We start from the raw sequence: 19481 nt of genomic DNA on the forward strand, positions 1-19481 counted from the left end.
ACAAAATTAAGAGGTGTGAGTCTTTTCCAACCACAGTGGTACGAAACTGGAAATTACTTACATGAAGAAAACTGGGAGATTCACAAATATGTAGAGATTAAACAGGGATGGGACCTAGCATTAATGAAATGAAGGACAAAAATATCTCAATAGATGCAGAAAAAGCATTTGATGAAATTCAGCATCCATTTATGATTAAAAACTCTCAACAAAGCAGGTAGAGGGAATATAACTCAACATAGTAAAGGCCATATATGACAAGCCCACAGCTAAAAACATATTCAGTGTTAAAAAGATGAAAGCTTTCCCTCTGAGATCAGGAACAAGACAAAGGTGCCTATCTCACCGCTTTTATTCAAGAGTATTTAGAAAGTCCTAGCCAGAGCAATTAGGCAAGAAAAAGGGAAAAGCATCCAGATTGGAAGTAGGCAGTAAAACTCTCATTATTTTCGGATGACTACTATTATATATAGAAAACTCTAAAGACGCCATCAAAAAATTATTAGAACTAAGAAACAAATTTAGTGAAGTTGCAGGGTACAAAATCAATACACAAAAACTTGTTGCATTTCTTTACATTAATAACAAGCCAGCAGAAAGAGAAATTAAGAAAACAATCCCATTTACAATTACATCAAAAAGAATAAAATATCTAGGATTCATTTAACCAAGGAGGTGAAAGACCTGTACATTAAAAGACCACAAGACATTAATGAAAGAAATTGAAGACACAAGTCAAAGGGAAGAAAGTTTTTGCTCATGGATTGGAAGAATTAATACTATTAAAATATCCATACTACCCAAAGCAATCTGCAGATTTATTGCAATCTTACCAAAAGTCCAATGATTATATTTTACAGAAATAGAGCAAACAATCCTAAAATTTATATGGAATCACAAAAGACCCTGAATGATCAAAGCAAACTGAGAAACAACAAAGCTGGAGGCATCTTGCTCCCTGATTTCAAACTATATTACAAAGATACAGTAATGAAAACAGTATGGTATGGGCATAAAAACAGATACATGGATTAATGTAAATTAATAGAGAACACAGAAATAAACCCATACAGGTACAGTCAGTTAATTTATGACAAAGGAGCTAGGAATATACAATGGGGAAAGGACATTCTTTTTAGTAAATGGTGTTGGGAAAATTGGACAGCCACATGCAAAAGAATGACACTGGACCACCATCTTTTTTTTATTTTTATTTTTTATTTTTTATTGAAGGGTAGTTGACAACAGTATTACATTACATTAGTTTCAGGTGTACAACACAGTGATTCAACATTTATATACATGATAATTCTAGGTACCAGCTATCACCATACCAAGTTGTTACAATATTTTGACTATATTCCTTATGCTATACATTACATCCGGTTACTTATTTATTTTACAATTGGAAGTGTGTTTATATATATATATATATATATATATATATATATATATATATATATTTTGTGAGGGCATCTCTCATATTTATTGATCAAATAGTTGTTAATAACAATAAATTTCTGTATAGGGGGGTCAGTACTCAATGCACAATCATTAATCCACCCCAAGCCTAATTTTCATCAGTCTCCAATCTTCTGATGCATAATGAACAAATTCTTACATGGAGTACAAATTCTTACATAGTGAATAAGTTACATGGTGAACAGTGCAAGGGCAGTCATCACAGAAGCTTTCGGTTTTGTTCATGCATTATGAACTATACACAGTCAGTTCAAATATGAATATTCATTTGATTTTTAAACTTGATTTATATGTGGATACCACATTTCTCTATTATTATTATTTTTAATAAAATGCTGAAGTGGTAGGTAGATACAAGATAAAGGTAGAAAACATAGTTTAGTGTTGTAAGAGAGCAAATGTAGATGATCAGGTGTGTGCCTGTAGACTATGTGTTAATCCGAGCTAGACGAGGGCAATAAACATCCATGTATGCAGAAGATTTCTCTCAGAACATGAGGGGGGAGGTTCTAAGCCTCACCTTTGCTGCTCCCCCATTTTCTCACCAGATGACCCCCTGCGACTGTGCCTGTCTTAGGTTGTTTGGACCACCATCTTATACCATACACAAAAGTAACTCAAAATGGATTAAACATTTGAACATGAGACCTGACACCATAAAACTGGAAGAAAACAGGCAGTAAGCTCTTTGACAGAGGTCTTGGCAATGATTTCTCTTAGTCTGGCACCAAAAGCAACAAGGTAAAAATGAACAAGTGGGACAACATCAAACTAAAAAGCTTCTGGGCAGCAAAGGAGACCATCAGCAAAATGAAAAGCCAACCTACTGAATGGGAGAAAATAATTCCAAATCATGTATCTAATAAGGAGCTAATACCCCAAATATACTAAGGACTCATACAAATTAAAGCTAAAACACAATCCAATTTCAAAATGGGCAGAAGATCTGAATAGACATTTTCCCAAGGAAGACATACAGATTTCTGACAGGTACAGGGAAATATGATCAGCATCACTAGTCATCAGGGAAATGCAAATAAAAACCCCAATTAGCTACCACCTCACACTTGTTAAAATGGCTGCTATCAGAAAGATAAGAAATAAGTATTGGTGAGGATTTGAAGAAAAGAGAACACTTGTGCACTATTGGTGGGAATGTAAATAGGTGCACACTATGGAAATTTCTCAAAAAAGTAAAAATAGAACTATTATATACTCCAATTACACTTCTGGATATGTATATCCAGAGAAAACAAAACCACTAATTTAAGAAGCTCTGTGCATCCCCATGTTCAGTGCTGCAGCATTTACAATGCCCAAGGTATGGGAATAACCTGTGTCCCTTGTTTGCTGCACGGATAAAGATGAAGTTTACATATACACGATGGAATATTATTCAGCCATAAAAAAGAATGGAAGATTGCCATTTGTGACTACGTGGATGGACCTTAAGGGCATTATGCTAAGTGGAATAAGTCAGAGGACAAATACCACATGATCTCTTTTATGTGTGGAATCTTAAAAAAATACTAAAACTAAGCTCATAGATACAGAGAGCAGACTGGTGGTTGCAAGAGGCAGGGGCTGGGGGTTGGGAGAAATGAGTGAACTGGTTTTATTTTGCTTTGTTTTTAGATTAAGTTGAATAAATGTTTTTAGATTTGAGGTATAGAAAAAATGATACATGTTAACCTGTTGCACATACAGACAAGGACTTTAAAACCATGTCTCCTGAGAAAGGAATAATAATTAGTTTTATGAAATGCTGTCCTCTCCCCTATTTGAAGTGTTGCTTTCAACTAAGTCCTCGGTAACATCTATGTCTATTATTGTCCTGATAAAGAATTATGAGTGGGGAATCATTTTATATAAAGAGATCCTCACTCTAGGGAACTTCTATACTGGATAATTTGCAGTTCCTGAGTGAGCTTAAAGGAAAAGTAGAAATTGGAACCCTCTAGCTTTCAAGAAGAGATAATACTGCCCAAAGTGCAAGGTCAGGAATTGTGAGAAAGTAAATATCTTTACAAAGTAGTAGTATGTGCTTATGACAAAGTTCAGGGGAGAAAGCAGGAAGGTAATTGAGGAAGGAGTGTGGCGGTGTTAGCTGAGGCCTGCGTCTTTCACAGTGATTGGAATTGTGCCTGTACTCTGCTTTTGACTTCACCATAAGCTAATGTACCTCTTCCTTTTTGTCACTCCTGCATGACTTTGCAGGAGAAAATTCACATTGGCATTGCCTCTGGGTTTTAAGGTTTAGAAGCAGCTGCTGCATGATTTAATCAGGAGGAGAAATAGTGAGCTGTATCTGGGGGGTTGTTTGCCTTTTTTCTATACGTACACACATAATTGCTCCTATTACTGCAGTTTACATTTATTTTCAGTAAAAAATTTAGGACACATCAGCCTACATATTAGACTTCTCTCTATTAGTTTTATTATTATTATATTATTAGTTTTTGTTATTGGTGTGTTTTTGCTATTAATGGCTAATAAATAGAATTCCTCAGATTAATTAATTCCATTTGTTCATCAAAATTCTTTTAGTGCCCACCATATATGTTAAGCACTGTGCTTGGGTGTACAGAAATGAGTATAACAAGTAAAAAAGATTAATGGAACATACTCTGGTTTCTGAGTAAATGGTGGCCTTTGAACTGTATTTTGTATTTGTGGTGTAGATTCTGGTAATTGAAGATTGATTGGGTGGAGTTGGGTAGTAGATATAGATGGATGGAAAAGGTAATAGTTTTTAGCCATTGTGGTTATAGACTTTAAAAAATCAGATCAGAGCTATGGCCTGCCTGTCCCCACCTCCAAAGTGCGTATTTAACACATGCAGCATTTTGCATGCAGTTTAGGTGGGTTCAGAACCCTTCCATAGACCTCGTAGATCTAGGTTAGGAGGAAGGGAGCTCAAATTAAAACCCGTATAACCAGTTGTTACTAATTTTCCACAATGCCCAGACTCCATCATAACCCACACCTTTGAACTGAGCTAATGTGACTTGAAATACGAAGTGTTGTATATATTTGTTTGTTGTTTTGAATATATAAAAGGTGCTTGCTCGCTTCTGTGGTTGAGTGTAGGCTGTCTGCAAAGATGATTTCTAAAGGGAGATCTCTGTCAATAGGTGGATAGATGGGGGTGGTACTAATCCAACATCAGAGCAGGAAAATGGAAACTGCCATAAATGTTCTGAAAATAATTTATGTTCATTTGACCCCTTTGTAGTTTTAACTTCTGCTTATTGCTCATTGAAACAAATATTTGTGAGAAATGGAGCAGCGGAGATGGTATGCAACAACTCGAGCTAAGAGACACGAAGAGCAAGAAAAACACCTCAAGTAAACCCTGTTCATTTAACAGAATCCAGGTGCCCAGGAACTTTAATCCGCAGTTTCTGTTACAGACCTTTGCCCAGGTTCCCACCCCCTTTTGGCTCTTGCTTCTTGCTTGCTTCCCTGTCGCCATCCCCAGAGTCTGGCTTCTAAACTGATTTTTGGCTGATGTGGCTTAGGAGCCCCCCTTGGGTTTCCTTCTTGAGTTTCTTTTGGTTCCTGCATAATTCTTAGCTCTACCATCTTCTCTGGGCCTCTGTTCTCCTTTGTCGGAGACCAGGAGTACCCCACATGGGCCGCCAGTCCCCAGGCTCTCTATGAAGGATGCGGGTGGACTTGGGCATATAATTCATGTAAAACCATCTCTAGGCACATGTGCTCCACATACTAGGTATGCCGCCTGTTGGAAGTGGGAGGAGTAAACATTGTGAGAAAAACACTTTTTAAAAATTGTGTTGTTTTAAGCTAAGCAAGAATTACTTAACTAGAGGAGCTTTGTGATATGCACAGAGAACAGCATATTGAACAATGACTTGGAAAAGGGGATTGATGTGACATACTATAGAGCTGTTCAGAGGTGCCCAAACTTAAGTAAGCATTGATTTAACCACAGGATGCACGTGAGGCATTTGTTATTCCTACTGCCTTTTTTCAGAGGAGAGTGACGGTAATTTACAATATGAAAACATAAAGTAGAAGAAATAAAATGGAGCTAAAATGAAATTTTAAAACTATTGTGAGAATGGAGAGAGAATTGGACACCAGGAACCCAAAGTAATAATAATTATAATCACTGAGAAGTAAATGCAGCTCTTAGCTTCTGAGCAACCGGGAAATTACAGCTGTCTGTCTAGTTCTCCTTTCCTGATAAAAGTAAACCTGTATGATTCAAGGATTATACAGAGAGGCAAGTTTTTGCTTGAAACTAAATTCAAGAGAAATGTGTCTTATGGTTTTTTCTATAAAGAACCTTGGATAACATAGCAAAAAATTTGATCTGCAGTATTTTTGCAAATGTGCAAAAATGTTCTTGAATTGTTTTTCTTAGATTTACCGTCTTTAGAAGTCAAGGGCTTGCCCTAATTGAATTACAGCATAAAGTAATTTCTTCAGGGGCTAAACCAGGCTGAGAGCTGTTTTCGTTCTCCTCAACCCTTAGAGAGTGCCTGTGGTCAGAGATGTTAAGGAACTGCCTTTGGCAGGGAGAGAACAGAGTTAGTCCCGGTTAAGAGTGTGGCCACCAAAGTGCTCCTTTTCAGTGTGTTGGTGAAAGGGAATTATTTGGGGTAGCTATTAAACGAGCACCTAGAAATGTTGCCATTCTCATAGGAACGTTCAGAAAGCTGATGTTCATGTCCTCCTCCATCCAGATGAAGGAGCTCTCATTTGTACACATGCTGCAGAGAAGGAGCTGTGGGGATAGATCATGTAATTTTCTAATGAGCCTCTAATACTTTTTCCCAAGTATTCAGTTTATATCCCATAACTGTGAGTCATACAGTATAGAAGTGCTTGTAGCTTGAGCAAATCACTTTTCAAGTAGATGTGATCAAGGGCAAGTTGATCAAGTAGATGGAATCTTCCACAAGCCTAAGGGATGTCCTTTAGTACTTAGATTGTATTAAATGTTGCATTTGAAATACATCTCCTAGAGTTTCCCTTTAAGAGTTGGAAGGATCACATATTTTTCACTTCATTGTTAGCAAATGTTAATCACAAACCATAATGGTGGTTTTAGCATGCTAATGTTGAACTTGTTAAAACAGTCAACAGGCTCAGCTGCTTTGAGAGACTCCTGGTGGCACTGATGCTGCTCCTCAGACTAGGCCGTAGGCTCCCAGCAGGCAAGGGCCAGGTGTTTGTGGTTCTGTTTTTGTTTTTAATTAAATTAAATGCTGTTCTGTTTAACTCTATATGATCAGCATTCATTTAAATTTATTTTTTTAATCGATAGAATTGGCAGGTAACAGTTACAGGTGTACGACGTAATGATTCCATTATTTGTATATGTTGCAAAATGGTCACCACAGTAAGTCTACTTAACATCCATCATGTCACATAGATGTTTGTTTCTTGTGATGAGAACTTTTAAGATCTACTTTCTTAGTAATGCTCAAATACACAGCACAGTATTATTAATTGCTGTCATCCCGACAGTAGGTCTGTTTTGCTCACCTCTGTAGGTTCTGTGTTTAGCAAGTTCCTGCCACAGAAGAGCTTATCAAACACTTGTTAAAAATGTAAATGAACCAGATTCTAACCTTCCTATATGCTATGTAAATAATCAAGACATTATTTAGATGTATGAATGAGAAAGAGTTAGAAAGTAGCCCTTTTGAAAGTGGGATTGATATGTTAGGATATATTAGGAGGTATATTATACCTTCTGTTCCCTTAATAGTATAAAATTAAAAGGGTCATGTGCATGGGATATGTGTGACTTTATCTGTCAGCGGTTTTCACCTACTACTTTGGAGAGAGCTCTTTTCACTCAGCCTAATTGTTTTGAGATTTATCCATGCTGTTAAATGTATGAAGTCCATTCCTTCCTATTGCTGAGTAGTATTCGTTGTATGGGCAATAGCACACTTTGTTCATTCACCTATTGGTGGGCATTTGCTTTTCTAGTTTTTGCTGTTACAGATGATGGTGCTGTGAACATTCATGTATAAGTCTTTATATGGACTGCATTTTTCTTTTCCTTGGGTAAATACTTAGTGTGTGTCTGGGTCAGATGGCAGGTGTGTGTTTAACTTTTAAGCAATTGCCAAACAGTTTTCAAAAGTGGATTTCCCGTTTTTTACTCCCATCAACAGTGTATGAGAGTTCTGGTACCACCACATCCCTGCCAGTACATGGTGTGCTTGGTCTTTCATTTCAGCCCTCTAAGGGGTGGGTAGTGGCCCCATCATGGTTTTAATTTTCATTCCTCTGATGAGTGACACTGAGCATATTCTCATGTGTTTAATAGCCACAACAATGCGTTAAAACCCTAAACAAGTGGAGAAGTCTGGGCTCAAAGTCTCAGATTTGTGTTTAACATACTTCAGGGATAGTGCAAAGCACATAATCAAAGGTAAAATATATATCTTTGTTCAAATCAACACTTTATTGGATTCTTTGTGATTTCTGACCTGTAGGAATTCTTTATGTATTCTGAATATAAGTCCTTTATCAAATGTATGTCTTGTGACATTTTCTCTCATATTATGGCTTGCATTTTCTTTCTTAATGGTGTCCTTTGAAAAATGAAAGTTTTAAATCTTACTAAGTTTATTAATTTTTATTGGTTGTACTTTTTATATACCTAAATAAATTTTCACCTGTCTCTAGGTTGCAGAGATGTTCTATTTTTTCCCTATGTCTTCCTCTGGAAAGTTAATCATTTAGCCTTTAACATTCAGTTTTGTGAATGTTTTAATTTTTATGTATGGTATAAGGTGAAAGTCTATGTTCGTTTATTTTCCTTACAGAAACTCAGTTGTTCCAACCTCACTTGTCCGGTGAGCGGAACTTGTAGTAAATTTGTCACAATAAAAATAATGTGGGTTTTTTTGGGAGGGAAGGTAAGTTCAAAAGACTGAACTCAGATAGTCTCCCACCTAAGCAATCCACCTGTTAACATTTGGTGTCTTTCAAGGACTTTCTCCATACTTGTATGTCTGTGATTATTCCCATAGACAAGGCTCTAGTCTAAGCCAGTCTAGCTACCTTCATGTCCCATTTCTCTGAATGTTTCAGATTATCACCTCACCTCACCTGAGGATCCCCCATTTCACTGTTTTTCGTCCCCATTGGTGACCAAAAACACATAGGGTTGCTTTTATTTTTAAAATTTTAGCTGAGTTCTCTGCCTTTTTTCCCCCACCTAAATGATGATGAATCATTGTAGCACAGCTTCTCTTTCAAATCTTAGCAGACCTTTTTAAATGAACTTTTTTCCCTGCATTATAAAGGTAACACATATTCATTAGAGGAAATTTTAAAAATACAGAGTTAAAATAATCACCTATGAGACCGTCACTCAGGGATAAGCAAGATCAACATTTTGGTATATTTCCTTCTATTTCTTTTACTTTGCATATATTTTTTATTGTCCCAATTATACTACACGTGCAGTTTTGTGCCTTGCCTTTAGACTTAGTATTAACATTATAACCATTTTCTCATGTCAGTAGAAATCCTTTATAAACATTTTAATAGCTACATAATAATTGCATTCCATGGTTATTCTGCTGACATTTATTTGACTATCACCCTATCATTGAAGACTTAATTTGGTTCCAGCTTTTTGCTACAAACTAAGTGCTCTAAGGAGTGTCTTATACAGAAAACTGTCAAATTTATAATTTATTATATATATCAAGAGTCATAGATGCAGAATTGGTCAACAAGGGGTATAACTATTTTAAGAGTCTGGAAACATTGCCAAATGATCCTCTCAAAATATCAGTTCATACTCTGAGTTGCAATGAAGGAAGGTCTGATGGACTCCATCCTTGCCACTGTTTCATGTGTCCTATTATCATTTTGCAGTCGTTGCTAATTTTTTTATTTGGTAGATGAAAAAGTAGTGATTGGGTTTTGTAGTTTGCATTTCTGGCTGAGCCGCATGGCAAAATCCCCAGGTGGAAAATCTGAAGAGGGTTTGAAAAGACCTTTTCATTGTTACAGGGTTCCTAGGCCTAGTAAAATGACTTACCCCTATACGAGAAGAAAGTGATACGTTTATTATTACTGTGAAAGAATTCACACCATGTCCTAAAATGTGCATTAGTCTTAACAAAGCAAGCTTAAGGCTTTTCCTTGAAATTGAAAGGTTTAGTATAATAGCAAAGAAAGGAATCAGGCTATTCCCAGCTTATTTGCTCTTTGCGGTTACCTGCTGAGGTCCAGTGGTCATTATTTCCTCCTCTGGGTGCTCACAGATTATCCCTTTGATACTGAGGTGCGGAGGAGCATCCTCCTCATAGCAGTCTCTTCGTTTCTTCGCCTTTCCTAACTTCTCCCTAAAACGACTGTGCGTGCTCTTGCTTTATCACTGAGCAGTTGGAAGCCTGTTGGTAGACTTCCCAGTAGGCCTGTAGAAGGCAGAAGTGGGGCATCTGAGGGAAGCCCTTGACTTAGGTATCCAGTTGGTGCCATCCTTCTAGGATCCTGACCAGCCAGAGATGCCCAGATTGGTCTAGGAATATACGTCACCTGTTCCCCTTAAAGCCTCTGCTCCCGGACCTGTTGTCTAATTATATGGGTAAACATTCTTGCTCCACCCAACTACAGTAAAGCCAGTTTTAGAGAGAGTGAGCAGAGCTATTGGGCTGATACTGTTTTCTCAACTCTAGGGCTAGAATCATGAGGCTTGCCTGATGCCAGGAAGAAATCAATAATTGGGCACCTCTTTTCCCCCAAAGACACATGAGGATATATTTCTGACCCTGATGGAGTCTTGTAGTATCACCTTCTAAGGACTAAAAATTACTAAATTGGGTTAGAATGGGAGCCTGCTCCGTGAGCCTTCCTCACCAGCACCATCATCTTTCAGCCACATCAGTAACTCCCGTCCTTGTTCTCACGGTCCTGCAGGTTTGTACCAGCAGAGTAACCACATGGCTCTGGGCTAATTCCTCAGAAAAATATCCTGAGTTACACATTGTTGCTTAGTAAACCCATCCTCATCTGTCTTAATGTAAGAAACCTGCAAAGTGGCCTTGAATTTCCTTAGTAATTCTCCCGCCCACCCCCGGTTTGATAGACTTGAGTTTCCTCTATGCTTAAGCATTTATTTGCAAGTTCATTTTAGCAAATGTGAAGGCTGGGAATGACCTTCAGTCTGTTACCACTTCCTTCATCATGTAAGCAGTCCCCTTGGTCTTTAATGTGTGTGTTTAAGCAGAGGATGGTAGGATGGTGGGGATGCAGAGTAGCCGGTTATGATGGAGCAGGCATTTCAAAGGTGAATAAAGTGGCGTTCGTGATCCCAGTGTCTGAGGTGAGAATTCTCTTCAGGATATAGCACAACCTGTGCCTTTGATGTACCCCAGCTTGGTCACCTGCAGAGGTTTTTCCAGTTCTGAATTTTATAATTGGTCATAAAAAAAAAAGCTCATTGAGCACAGTCTGTATTCGTTGTTTCACCTCTGTCTTCTCTCCTCCCACACGCTGTCTGTGTGTTCTATGTATCTGAGCTGAATGAGTGAGTTTCTCTGCTTTTGTCATTGCTAACTCACAGATCAGTGTAACATCCATTTTAGTTGTCAGATAGATCTGATCACCTCTCCTCAATTAAATGTCCTGTTAACATTTTGTTTGAAGTTTAAAAAATTATATTTGATGCATATTTTTACTTCAGCAGCTTTGTCAGAAGAAGGGGAAGGCAAAATAAGAAAGGATCAAACTCCTCTCTGATTTCGCTTTCCAGAACTACCCATTCGAATCTTTTAGAATTGGAAGAGTAGTAATAGTTTACTTTAAATTATTATTCTAAAAGCAGAAGGAGCTTGTAGGAAAGCATATTGGTGATCACTTGTCAAATACTGAAATGAAATTAAATCAAGTCTTTGTGTCCCAGGCAAAGCAAGACTGTCACCACAGACATCCTTACTCTCAGCCTTTAAAACTCCTCAAGGGTGGAAATCTCTTTTCATTTTGTAATCAATCAAAAGTGTGGACAGCATTCTGGATGTGGGAGGTTCTCAGAACAAGCTTGTATCATCAGCGGTCTACTTTGATACCATTCCAACTCTTCCAAATACAGAGCTGTTTGTCAGCCAGATCCAGGCTCCGGTTTATAAAAAGCCTTTTCAGGTCATTTTAAAATGTTTTATTAATAGCCGCATCAGCCGGCTGAAGGAGGTCAGTATGCTTTGGCTGAGATAAAAATGAGTATTGTATTTTTTTTCCTCCCAGTTGGCTCAGTGGGAGATCCTATTAGTGCTCTAAAAAGTTAAATAATTAGCATGGCACCCACTGCTCACTGGGTGAGCCAAGCTGGTTTTTAATGTTCAGAATACAAAACATGGAAATGTCATCTTCACAATGCTGCGTGCTGTCACTGCAGAGAGCATTTCTGAATGATAGACATGTAATAACGGTGATGATGAGAGTCACAATTAAATAGCACTCCGGGCTTGGAGCACTGTTCCTCAGGCCATCCTGAGTCCAAAGAGGCCCTGGATAGTGGTGAGGATATCATTTGAATGACGTGTGTGCTGTCTTCTGGTGCAAAGGAAGAAAGTTGCCAGAAATGCTGGCCATACTGCTGACAAGTGGGGGCTCTCCGTGTTTCCTTTCTCAGGGAATTCGCCGAACCTGGCAGATGGGATCGCATACCTCAGGCACGTTCGGACTTCTGCTATACCTTTCTGCCTTCCCACAAACTCAGGCCTTTGACTTGATCCCACAAATTGGGGGATTTCAGTTATTTATAAGGGAGCGGGGCATGGGGTGATTATCAGGAGCCTTACCCGATCGTCCCAGTGATGGCACTCCCTGTGGATTGTGAAGGATTCCAGGGCAGCTCCGTTACTTGTCTCCTAATGTCATTTATTTATTTAATGCCATTCTCCAGCTCCACATGCTCAGGCCCCATTTATTCAAGTATTACTGGGATTCTTCAGTGGATACAGAAACCCGTATCCCCTGAAATCCTGTTGTGCATGTTGGGGTTTGTGGTCAGCAGCTGCCCGGGTGAGGTGAAGACATGAGGAAGGACAGTCCACGGGCAGGGCCCACCCCTGGCCTAGAGAACTTAATGGCTAAGGATTCTATTTATTGTCCCTGTTGTTGCTGTTCAGCTAACAACTGAACAGTTGCTGCGTGCCAGGCCCTCCCAGGCCCTCCCTCTTAGCTGCCTATGAAGTAGTTCATGCTACCACCTTATCACAGGTAGAGATACTAAGACACCAGTGACCTGCAGCCTAGTCAATGTTACAATTGGTATTTAAACTCAAGAACCATTGTCTTCAGAAACCATCTATGCCGTGCCGATCACACCCCAGCAAAAAAGCTTGTTTTGTTCCCCTTTGACTCAAAGGTTTTGAGCAGACGGTATATGAGGAGGAACGACGGAGAAGGAGGCTGCTATAAGGGCACATGCTGCTCCCTTGCCTTCTACACGTAAGACAAAGTAAGCGTGTTGTGGGTGAGAGAAGAGCCTGGGACCGAGGGACAGGTGGCGCAGCGGCAGTCTTGCCTGGTGGGGGTGTGAGGCCTTCCCGGCCCCCCAGAGACCCTCTGTAAGGCAGGCTGGGCCTGGCCCCTGGCTTGTACTGACTGTGAGTCTTGTCCAGTGGAGCCCACCTCCCCAGAGGTGACCCGGCCCAGTGCTCTCAGGAATAGCTTTGGGGCCAGAAATCTCATCCGCATAACAGACCCCATTTACCTCTCACAGGTTCAGGCCTCACGTGACTCGCACTCTGTTGAGTCGCTCTGGCCCATGTGGCACCTTAAATGCCCTCAGCCCAGAAGGTCATTGGTTGTTTCTTTGTCACTTGGGCATCTATATATGTTTGGGTCCCTCCCTACCTAGGGGTTTGGGCAGGTGTGCTTACACTTATGTCATGCAGCAGGTAAGAAGGAATAGTGGTCTGCTCGGTGCAGCGCAGTTCCTTGAGTCTTTGTGGAGAGCCTGCTTTGTGCCAGACCCGCTGCTGCCACGCACTCCGGGAGACACCCGGCAGGGCCCCAGGGCGCCTCTGGCCTGGCATGTGCATTCTGTATGTTTGCTGTGAATGCTTATCATGCTTCCCCTTTACCATCCCTTTGTCTTTCTTACTGATACTCAGTGACTTATTTTTTTTTTCACAACTAATTCTCTTAGATTAAATTTGATGAATAATGAGTGGTTATTTTATTTTGCCTCGAACTAATAGTGCAAGGCTCTATGCTACATTGATCATCTTGAAAAGGGCCCCCTGACTTTTCCTTCTGGACCCCCCCTCCCCCAGGCTGTGGTACTGTGCTTTGTACTTCCTTTATGAAAAGCACATCTGCCACTTTACAGCAAAGAAGCAACTTGCAAGTTCTTTACAGAATGCTTGGTATAAATATTCTGTAAGAGCTCATCTTTATTCAGCCTGCCATCCCTTCTAAATTTTTATTTAAATGTAGAGATCTAGAGAACTAAGTTAGTCTTAACAACTGGTCAGAGAGCAACAGACTGGGTGTAAAGGTCAGTCATTGAGAAAACCATCAGGAAGGAAATTACTGGGTATATCTTTTTTATTAGTGATTTTTAGATAAGAAAAATGCATGCTGTTAAGTCCTCCATTCATGGTGCACTTACACACACATGGGAGTTGCTTATTCAACCTTGTCGAGCATGTTTTTCAAAATCACTGAAATGTGAGTATGGCTCTAAAATGGGGTCCATGACTCTGACATGAAAATCAGCTTCATTTTTATTGTTGTTAACAACCACATGATCAATAAATATGAGAGATGCCCTCTCAAAAAAAAAATTATTATTTTCCTTGTAATAAAGAGAATTTTGAATTTTGGGTGGACATAAATAAATAAATAAATAATAATAAAAAAAGAATCAGCTTCATTATTTGACAGTCATACAGCATGTGTTTGAACACAGGCAAACAATTGTTTCGAACATTTGGAATAATGTAGTATATTACACTGCACTAGTCTGCTTTTGAGTCTTGTCCTCAGATACGCCCTTGTGATGGAAGTGGCATTGTGCCATTGCAGCCCAAGCCTCGTGATGAAGCCAAGGGTCTTTCCAATTTTGGCGAGCTGTGGAAGTTTGGAATTTTCCACTTTTGACATGCCAGTTGGTCAGTGCCATTTTGTTTATCTGGGACTGTTGAAAAAGTGGTTTCTTCCTGAAACATTGTAGTAATGAATCCTGTAAATTAGTGCTCTGGAAGTTGAGAACAAATTCAGCATGTGCTGAGGTATAAAGGTTGACTTTTTAAAATTTGCCAGGATCCAGAAGAGAAGGAAGAAGGCAACTGAGGTGATTGTACTTTAAAGATGACTCTATAGTAATAAGAATTGTGCATTCAGATCAGCAATGGGGTTTTTGGCAGGCCATCCATCAGAAGATAAGACTGAACTTCAGATTTCCTTTCTCTCACTTGCAGCAATCCTCAGGTTTAAAAAGAAAATCAATTTTGTAAAAACACCTGGGACTATTTTCAGGTATTAGCCCTCACTTTATGTCCTTTCATGCAGATAATGAGCTCCTTCACATCCCCTTGCCTTACTGGGATCTGTTGCCCCAAAGCATGCTTCCCCGACTCTGTTCACAGGTTCCTGCCCTTCACACTCTTCCTGCTTTTCAGCCCTGCTAGTGCCAGTTATTGGAGCCAATCAACTAACTCCATTTTGGAACAAATTGCCTAACTCCAACCCTCAAAAGAAAAAAAAAAGTTCTTTTTGCCTTGAGAGAGTCTTTGGATTTAAAAAACATTTTTTTTATGTTATTCTGAATAAAAGTCGTTGCCTAATCTACCGTCCTGAGAAGTGTGGCCCCATGTGGCTCTAATATATGTTTATTTCCTTCTGATGCCCATCAACAACCTATCCAATGCCTAGTTAACAAGGTTATATTCTATGCAACTGTGTATTTTACAAATAGCATTTGCTGAAGTAATTTCAAAAAAGTCTAGTTTAAGGATTTATGATGTCTTTGCCAAAGGGTCATCCCCATTAGACTGTAAATACATTTACTTATAGGCCATTTCTCCAAAGTGGATCAAAAGGGAAAATACCTGCTCAATCTCATTTATCCTTAAATTTAATTGCCTTAAGACACCACCTGTGGAAAAGTCAGGGCCGTTTCTGCCTGCCTGTCTGACCTAGAGGACACTGGTACTAACACTCATCGTTCCCTGGTCCTTCATAGGCTTCTCCTTTGTTGGTGGGTATTTTGCACCTAGTTGAAAGTGATCGTGTTCCCTTTAAATTTGCTAATCTTTACTATAGTTTTCCCTGGATAAGATTACACATGTAAATTAATAAGGAAATTAGAAGAATAGGAGAGTTAAAGTAAAGCATGGTTCTTGCTACTTTTGTGATCACCTGGCTAAAATCTAAATAATTTTACTGTCTGTGCACTTTATATCACTGCAGTTACACTAAAGTTCTCTTATGGCTGCCACTCTTAATTAGAGCACTCTTTAAAACTCTTAAAACAAAAATTGTCCTTTCTGTGCTCTGAAGTAACTAAGTTGAGAGCCTTGATCGCCCCTGAGAGGGAAACCAGGTAGTTGAGTGACGGCAGTGGGTGGGCTAAGATTTCCAGAATACCGTATGGTGCCTTTCGGCTTCTACAGCACGTGATTGATTATATGACCTATTTGAAAAAATTAATTTTCTGCCTCAGCCTTGTAGACATTGGTATTTGTGATACAATATGAACATAGAATGAGAAATAAGAGGTGTGCCTTAGCAAATGTTCAGAGTTTGGTTTGCATTTTGTTTCTTTTTTTAAGGATTAAAAGAGATTTTAATAAGAGTTATCAAAGATAGCCTGGGTCTAGAGGCTGTTACTCTCAGGTTTTTACCGCTCCCTCTGTATAGTTGCACAGACTTCGTTTCTGGCATTAAATCAAATCTATTTTCAGCTTCCCCAAAATCAAGAGTATCCTGTGCCATATCAATTAAAGTAAATGTACTTTCAATTAAAGGTGTTAAGTATGAGTCTGAAAAGATTAATCCTTTATAAAAGGATGACCTTCAGTAGTTAGATCCAATTAGGCATTTTTCCAGCCATATTTCATCCTGATGGGACATGTCTACTACTTGCAATCAATCATTGTGATGTTTTCAAAGGCATGTATTTTAGGTTCAGAGTCGTAAAAGGAAGACTGGACTATGCAACCTCCCGAACTTGAGCCCCAGTTGATGAAGATAGAGATTATGGGTACTGGATATTACTTTTGTGGTATTAATATTTAAAGAATCAGGATGTGCATGATGACATTCTGGACATGGTTCTTGACACCTCTATTTTCATAGCCTAGTGGAACAAACTGATTTAGACAAGACTGATGAAAAGAAAAGGAAAGAGGGCAGTGACATAAATTAGCATCAAATCAAATTCCTTTTTATTCATTTTCTCCTGCTAATAATGTCACGTCATTATTAAATGCACTGTAAATACTTGCTTTCCTAGGGCTGATTTTTTTATTGGACTATTTTAGTTCTAATTCAACCTTTGCTGACATATACCTCACAAAAACCAAGGCTATTAAATAAATTGAATGCTTGCTCATCTTAATATAGGAACATGTGAAACCTTAGGGAATAATGTTTTTTCTCAAAAGTGGAAGAGATTGAGCATTTATGTTTGTGTTAGATTATTTCCAGTATGGAATTGTCCATCCTCACAGTGGCACTCATTAAATTTGTAAACTTGGAAAAGCCATTGGATGTACTCACCTAAGAAATGGAAAACAATGAATACCTACTTTGCATATCTCAAAGGTTGTTTTTTGGAACCAGAGGAGGTTTAATTCATGAGATTTGATGCCAGCATTTCTCAAAGTGTTGTCTTGTGACTATTCGGGGTCCTTGAGACCCTTTCAAGGAGCCCAAGAGGTCAAAACTATTTTTACAATAATATTAAGAAATCATTTGCTCTTTTTACTCTCATTCTTTCATGCACCATACAGTGGAATTTTGCAGTGGCTGGCTACATGGCATGTGATATTATAACATTGAATACAGAAGCAAATAAAAGAATTCATCTGTTTTAAGCCAGACATTACAGAGTTGTACAAACATAGAAAACAGCACTTGCTTTTCACTGATTTTTCTTTTGTAAAGCAAATTTCATTAAATAATTTTTTTATGTTATTAGGTGATGGATTATTGTCATTGTCTTGAAATTTATGTTTTAGTTTTCAATGCAATAAGTATTGAAAAATGTAACCAGTATAAACAAATCTTCTTAATTGCATTTAAAAACCCAAAGGGGCGCTAAGACCAGAACGTCTGAGGACTGCTGAGATGTAGGAAAGCCCTGTGTAAATGTGTGATGACATAGGTAGTTGATGAAGGGAATTCAGGCTGCTGAAGCAACGCCCCGTGCTAACAGTCCTTCTGCTGGAGGCACTGATTGCTCATGACCTGTTCCACCTGCAGGGCAGGGTTGCTTATCTGGGGTCCAAGATGATCTCTGAACCGTGTACAGTTGTCTGCAGTTCCCTATGTCCATCATGTGTCTACACTTTTAGAGTGAGAGTCCACAGTTATCACAATTTTCACATTCTCAGAAGGTCCTAAAAGAAGCCCAGCTGCAGGAATTGCTAACATGCTCTAGTCCTTTTCTGTCTCTGAGAGGAGTAATGATAAAGTCAAGGTGGAGACACCTGAGAAGAGATGCAGAGTGGTTCAAGGCCCTTAAGTGCTCTTGGGCGTCTCTTGAGTTCTTGACCCTTTACTTCTGTGCTTGTACTGTCAGACTTAGGCCAGCTTGTACAGGTACCGGGGGAAGGGCTGTCTGTTGGTAGGTACCACGCCTTTGTTGCCTCTCTGGGCCTCCTAGCACTTAGTGTGATAGGATGTGGTATGACATAAAGAACCAAAGTCAGACTGTGGACCAAAAAGGGCCCAGAGACTGGCATCATGATTTGGTCACTATATGTAGAAACCAGGAGATATTCCCCTACCAGAGTTTTAGAGCAGACTGCCAGCACCAAAGGAGGAGGTTCATGAATAGGTATTCAGGCCATCTGTGTCTGTCTTGGACACCTTTGGCAGCTGAGCAAAAATAGTTGAGAACCTAAGGAGTTGTTATTAACTAATTCTGCCATCTGTTGACAGTTACTCTGTTCTTATGAGAATTTAAAACCATTCTAATTACAGCTCACTGTTCCTTATTATCATTTCTTGAAATTAATATGAATTGAAAATGCATATCTTAGATATTTACGTGGTCCATATTTCCCCAGTGTCATTTAATTCTTGAAGTATACATGCATAAAAATTTAATGGAAGCATTTTATATTTAAAGCTTAATATATTCTATGGGTAATTTCACAGCATTCAGCGGTCCCTACTATTTGGATAAAATTTTTTATGACAAAATCCGTACTTTATTTTTGTTTTTGCATGATTTAAGCAAAGTGCTGTCATGAGCTTCATCACTAAGAGTATCTACCCTGTTTGTTTTCACCTAAAAATAATTTGATAAAATGCCTTTTCCCAGGTAAAATATGAAAAATGTGTATTATTTACTCTAAGGGCTTTTGAAAATTTTAGTTATGAAGTTATATTTAAAGATACTGCTTTAGTGTGGAACTTATAAAATGAACGTTTTATTTTTGGAGTTTTGTGATATGAGCCTGTTTTTATAAGGTTAATTCAATCAATTCAATAAATTTCTCCTTTTATTATTGTCAAACTGTCTCCTCCCAGATGAGGAAGCATTTGGAGGTAACCCAGACTGTAAAATGCTCTCTGTGCATTAGTAGCATCTTGTAAAAATCGGAATACATTTGGTTTGATTAAACTCTGCTTCATTAGATTTTAATGTGCTCTATGTTATGTATTTCAGAAACTCCAGAAAGGAACTTAATGACATACGATTTGAATTTACTCCAGGAAGAGGTAAGTTTTAATTGAAATTAGTATTTTATTGCTGCAAAGAGCATTTCAGAAATTGATTGCAAGTGTGTAGTTATAATTTGCTATTCAAA

At 38.7% G+C, this 19481-nt stretch overlaps 1 protein-coding gene across 1 annotated transcript in view; it reads left to right on the forward strand.

The window, feature by feature from the left end:
- Positions 1–19481, forward strand: part of STK39 (serine/threonine kinase 39) — a 278894-nt gene that overhangs the window by 191077 nt on the left and 68336 nt on the right. Inside the window, exon 15 of the mRNA XM_036884016.2 lies at positions 19340–19392. Coding sequence (XP_036739911.2) covers positions 19340–19392 — 53 coding nt within the window. The remainder of the gene's footprint in view (positions 1–19339; positions 19393–19481) is intronic.

This window comes from Manis pentadactyla, chromosome 8, assembly GCF_030020395.1.
Source record: "Manis pentadactyla isolate mManPen7 chromosome 8, mManPen7.hap1, whole genome shotgun sequence".
NCBI classification, from domain to species: domain Eukaryota; kingdom Metazoa; phylum Chordata; class Mammalia; order Pholidota; family Manidae; genus Manis; species Manis pentadactyla.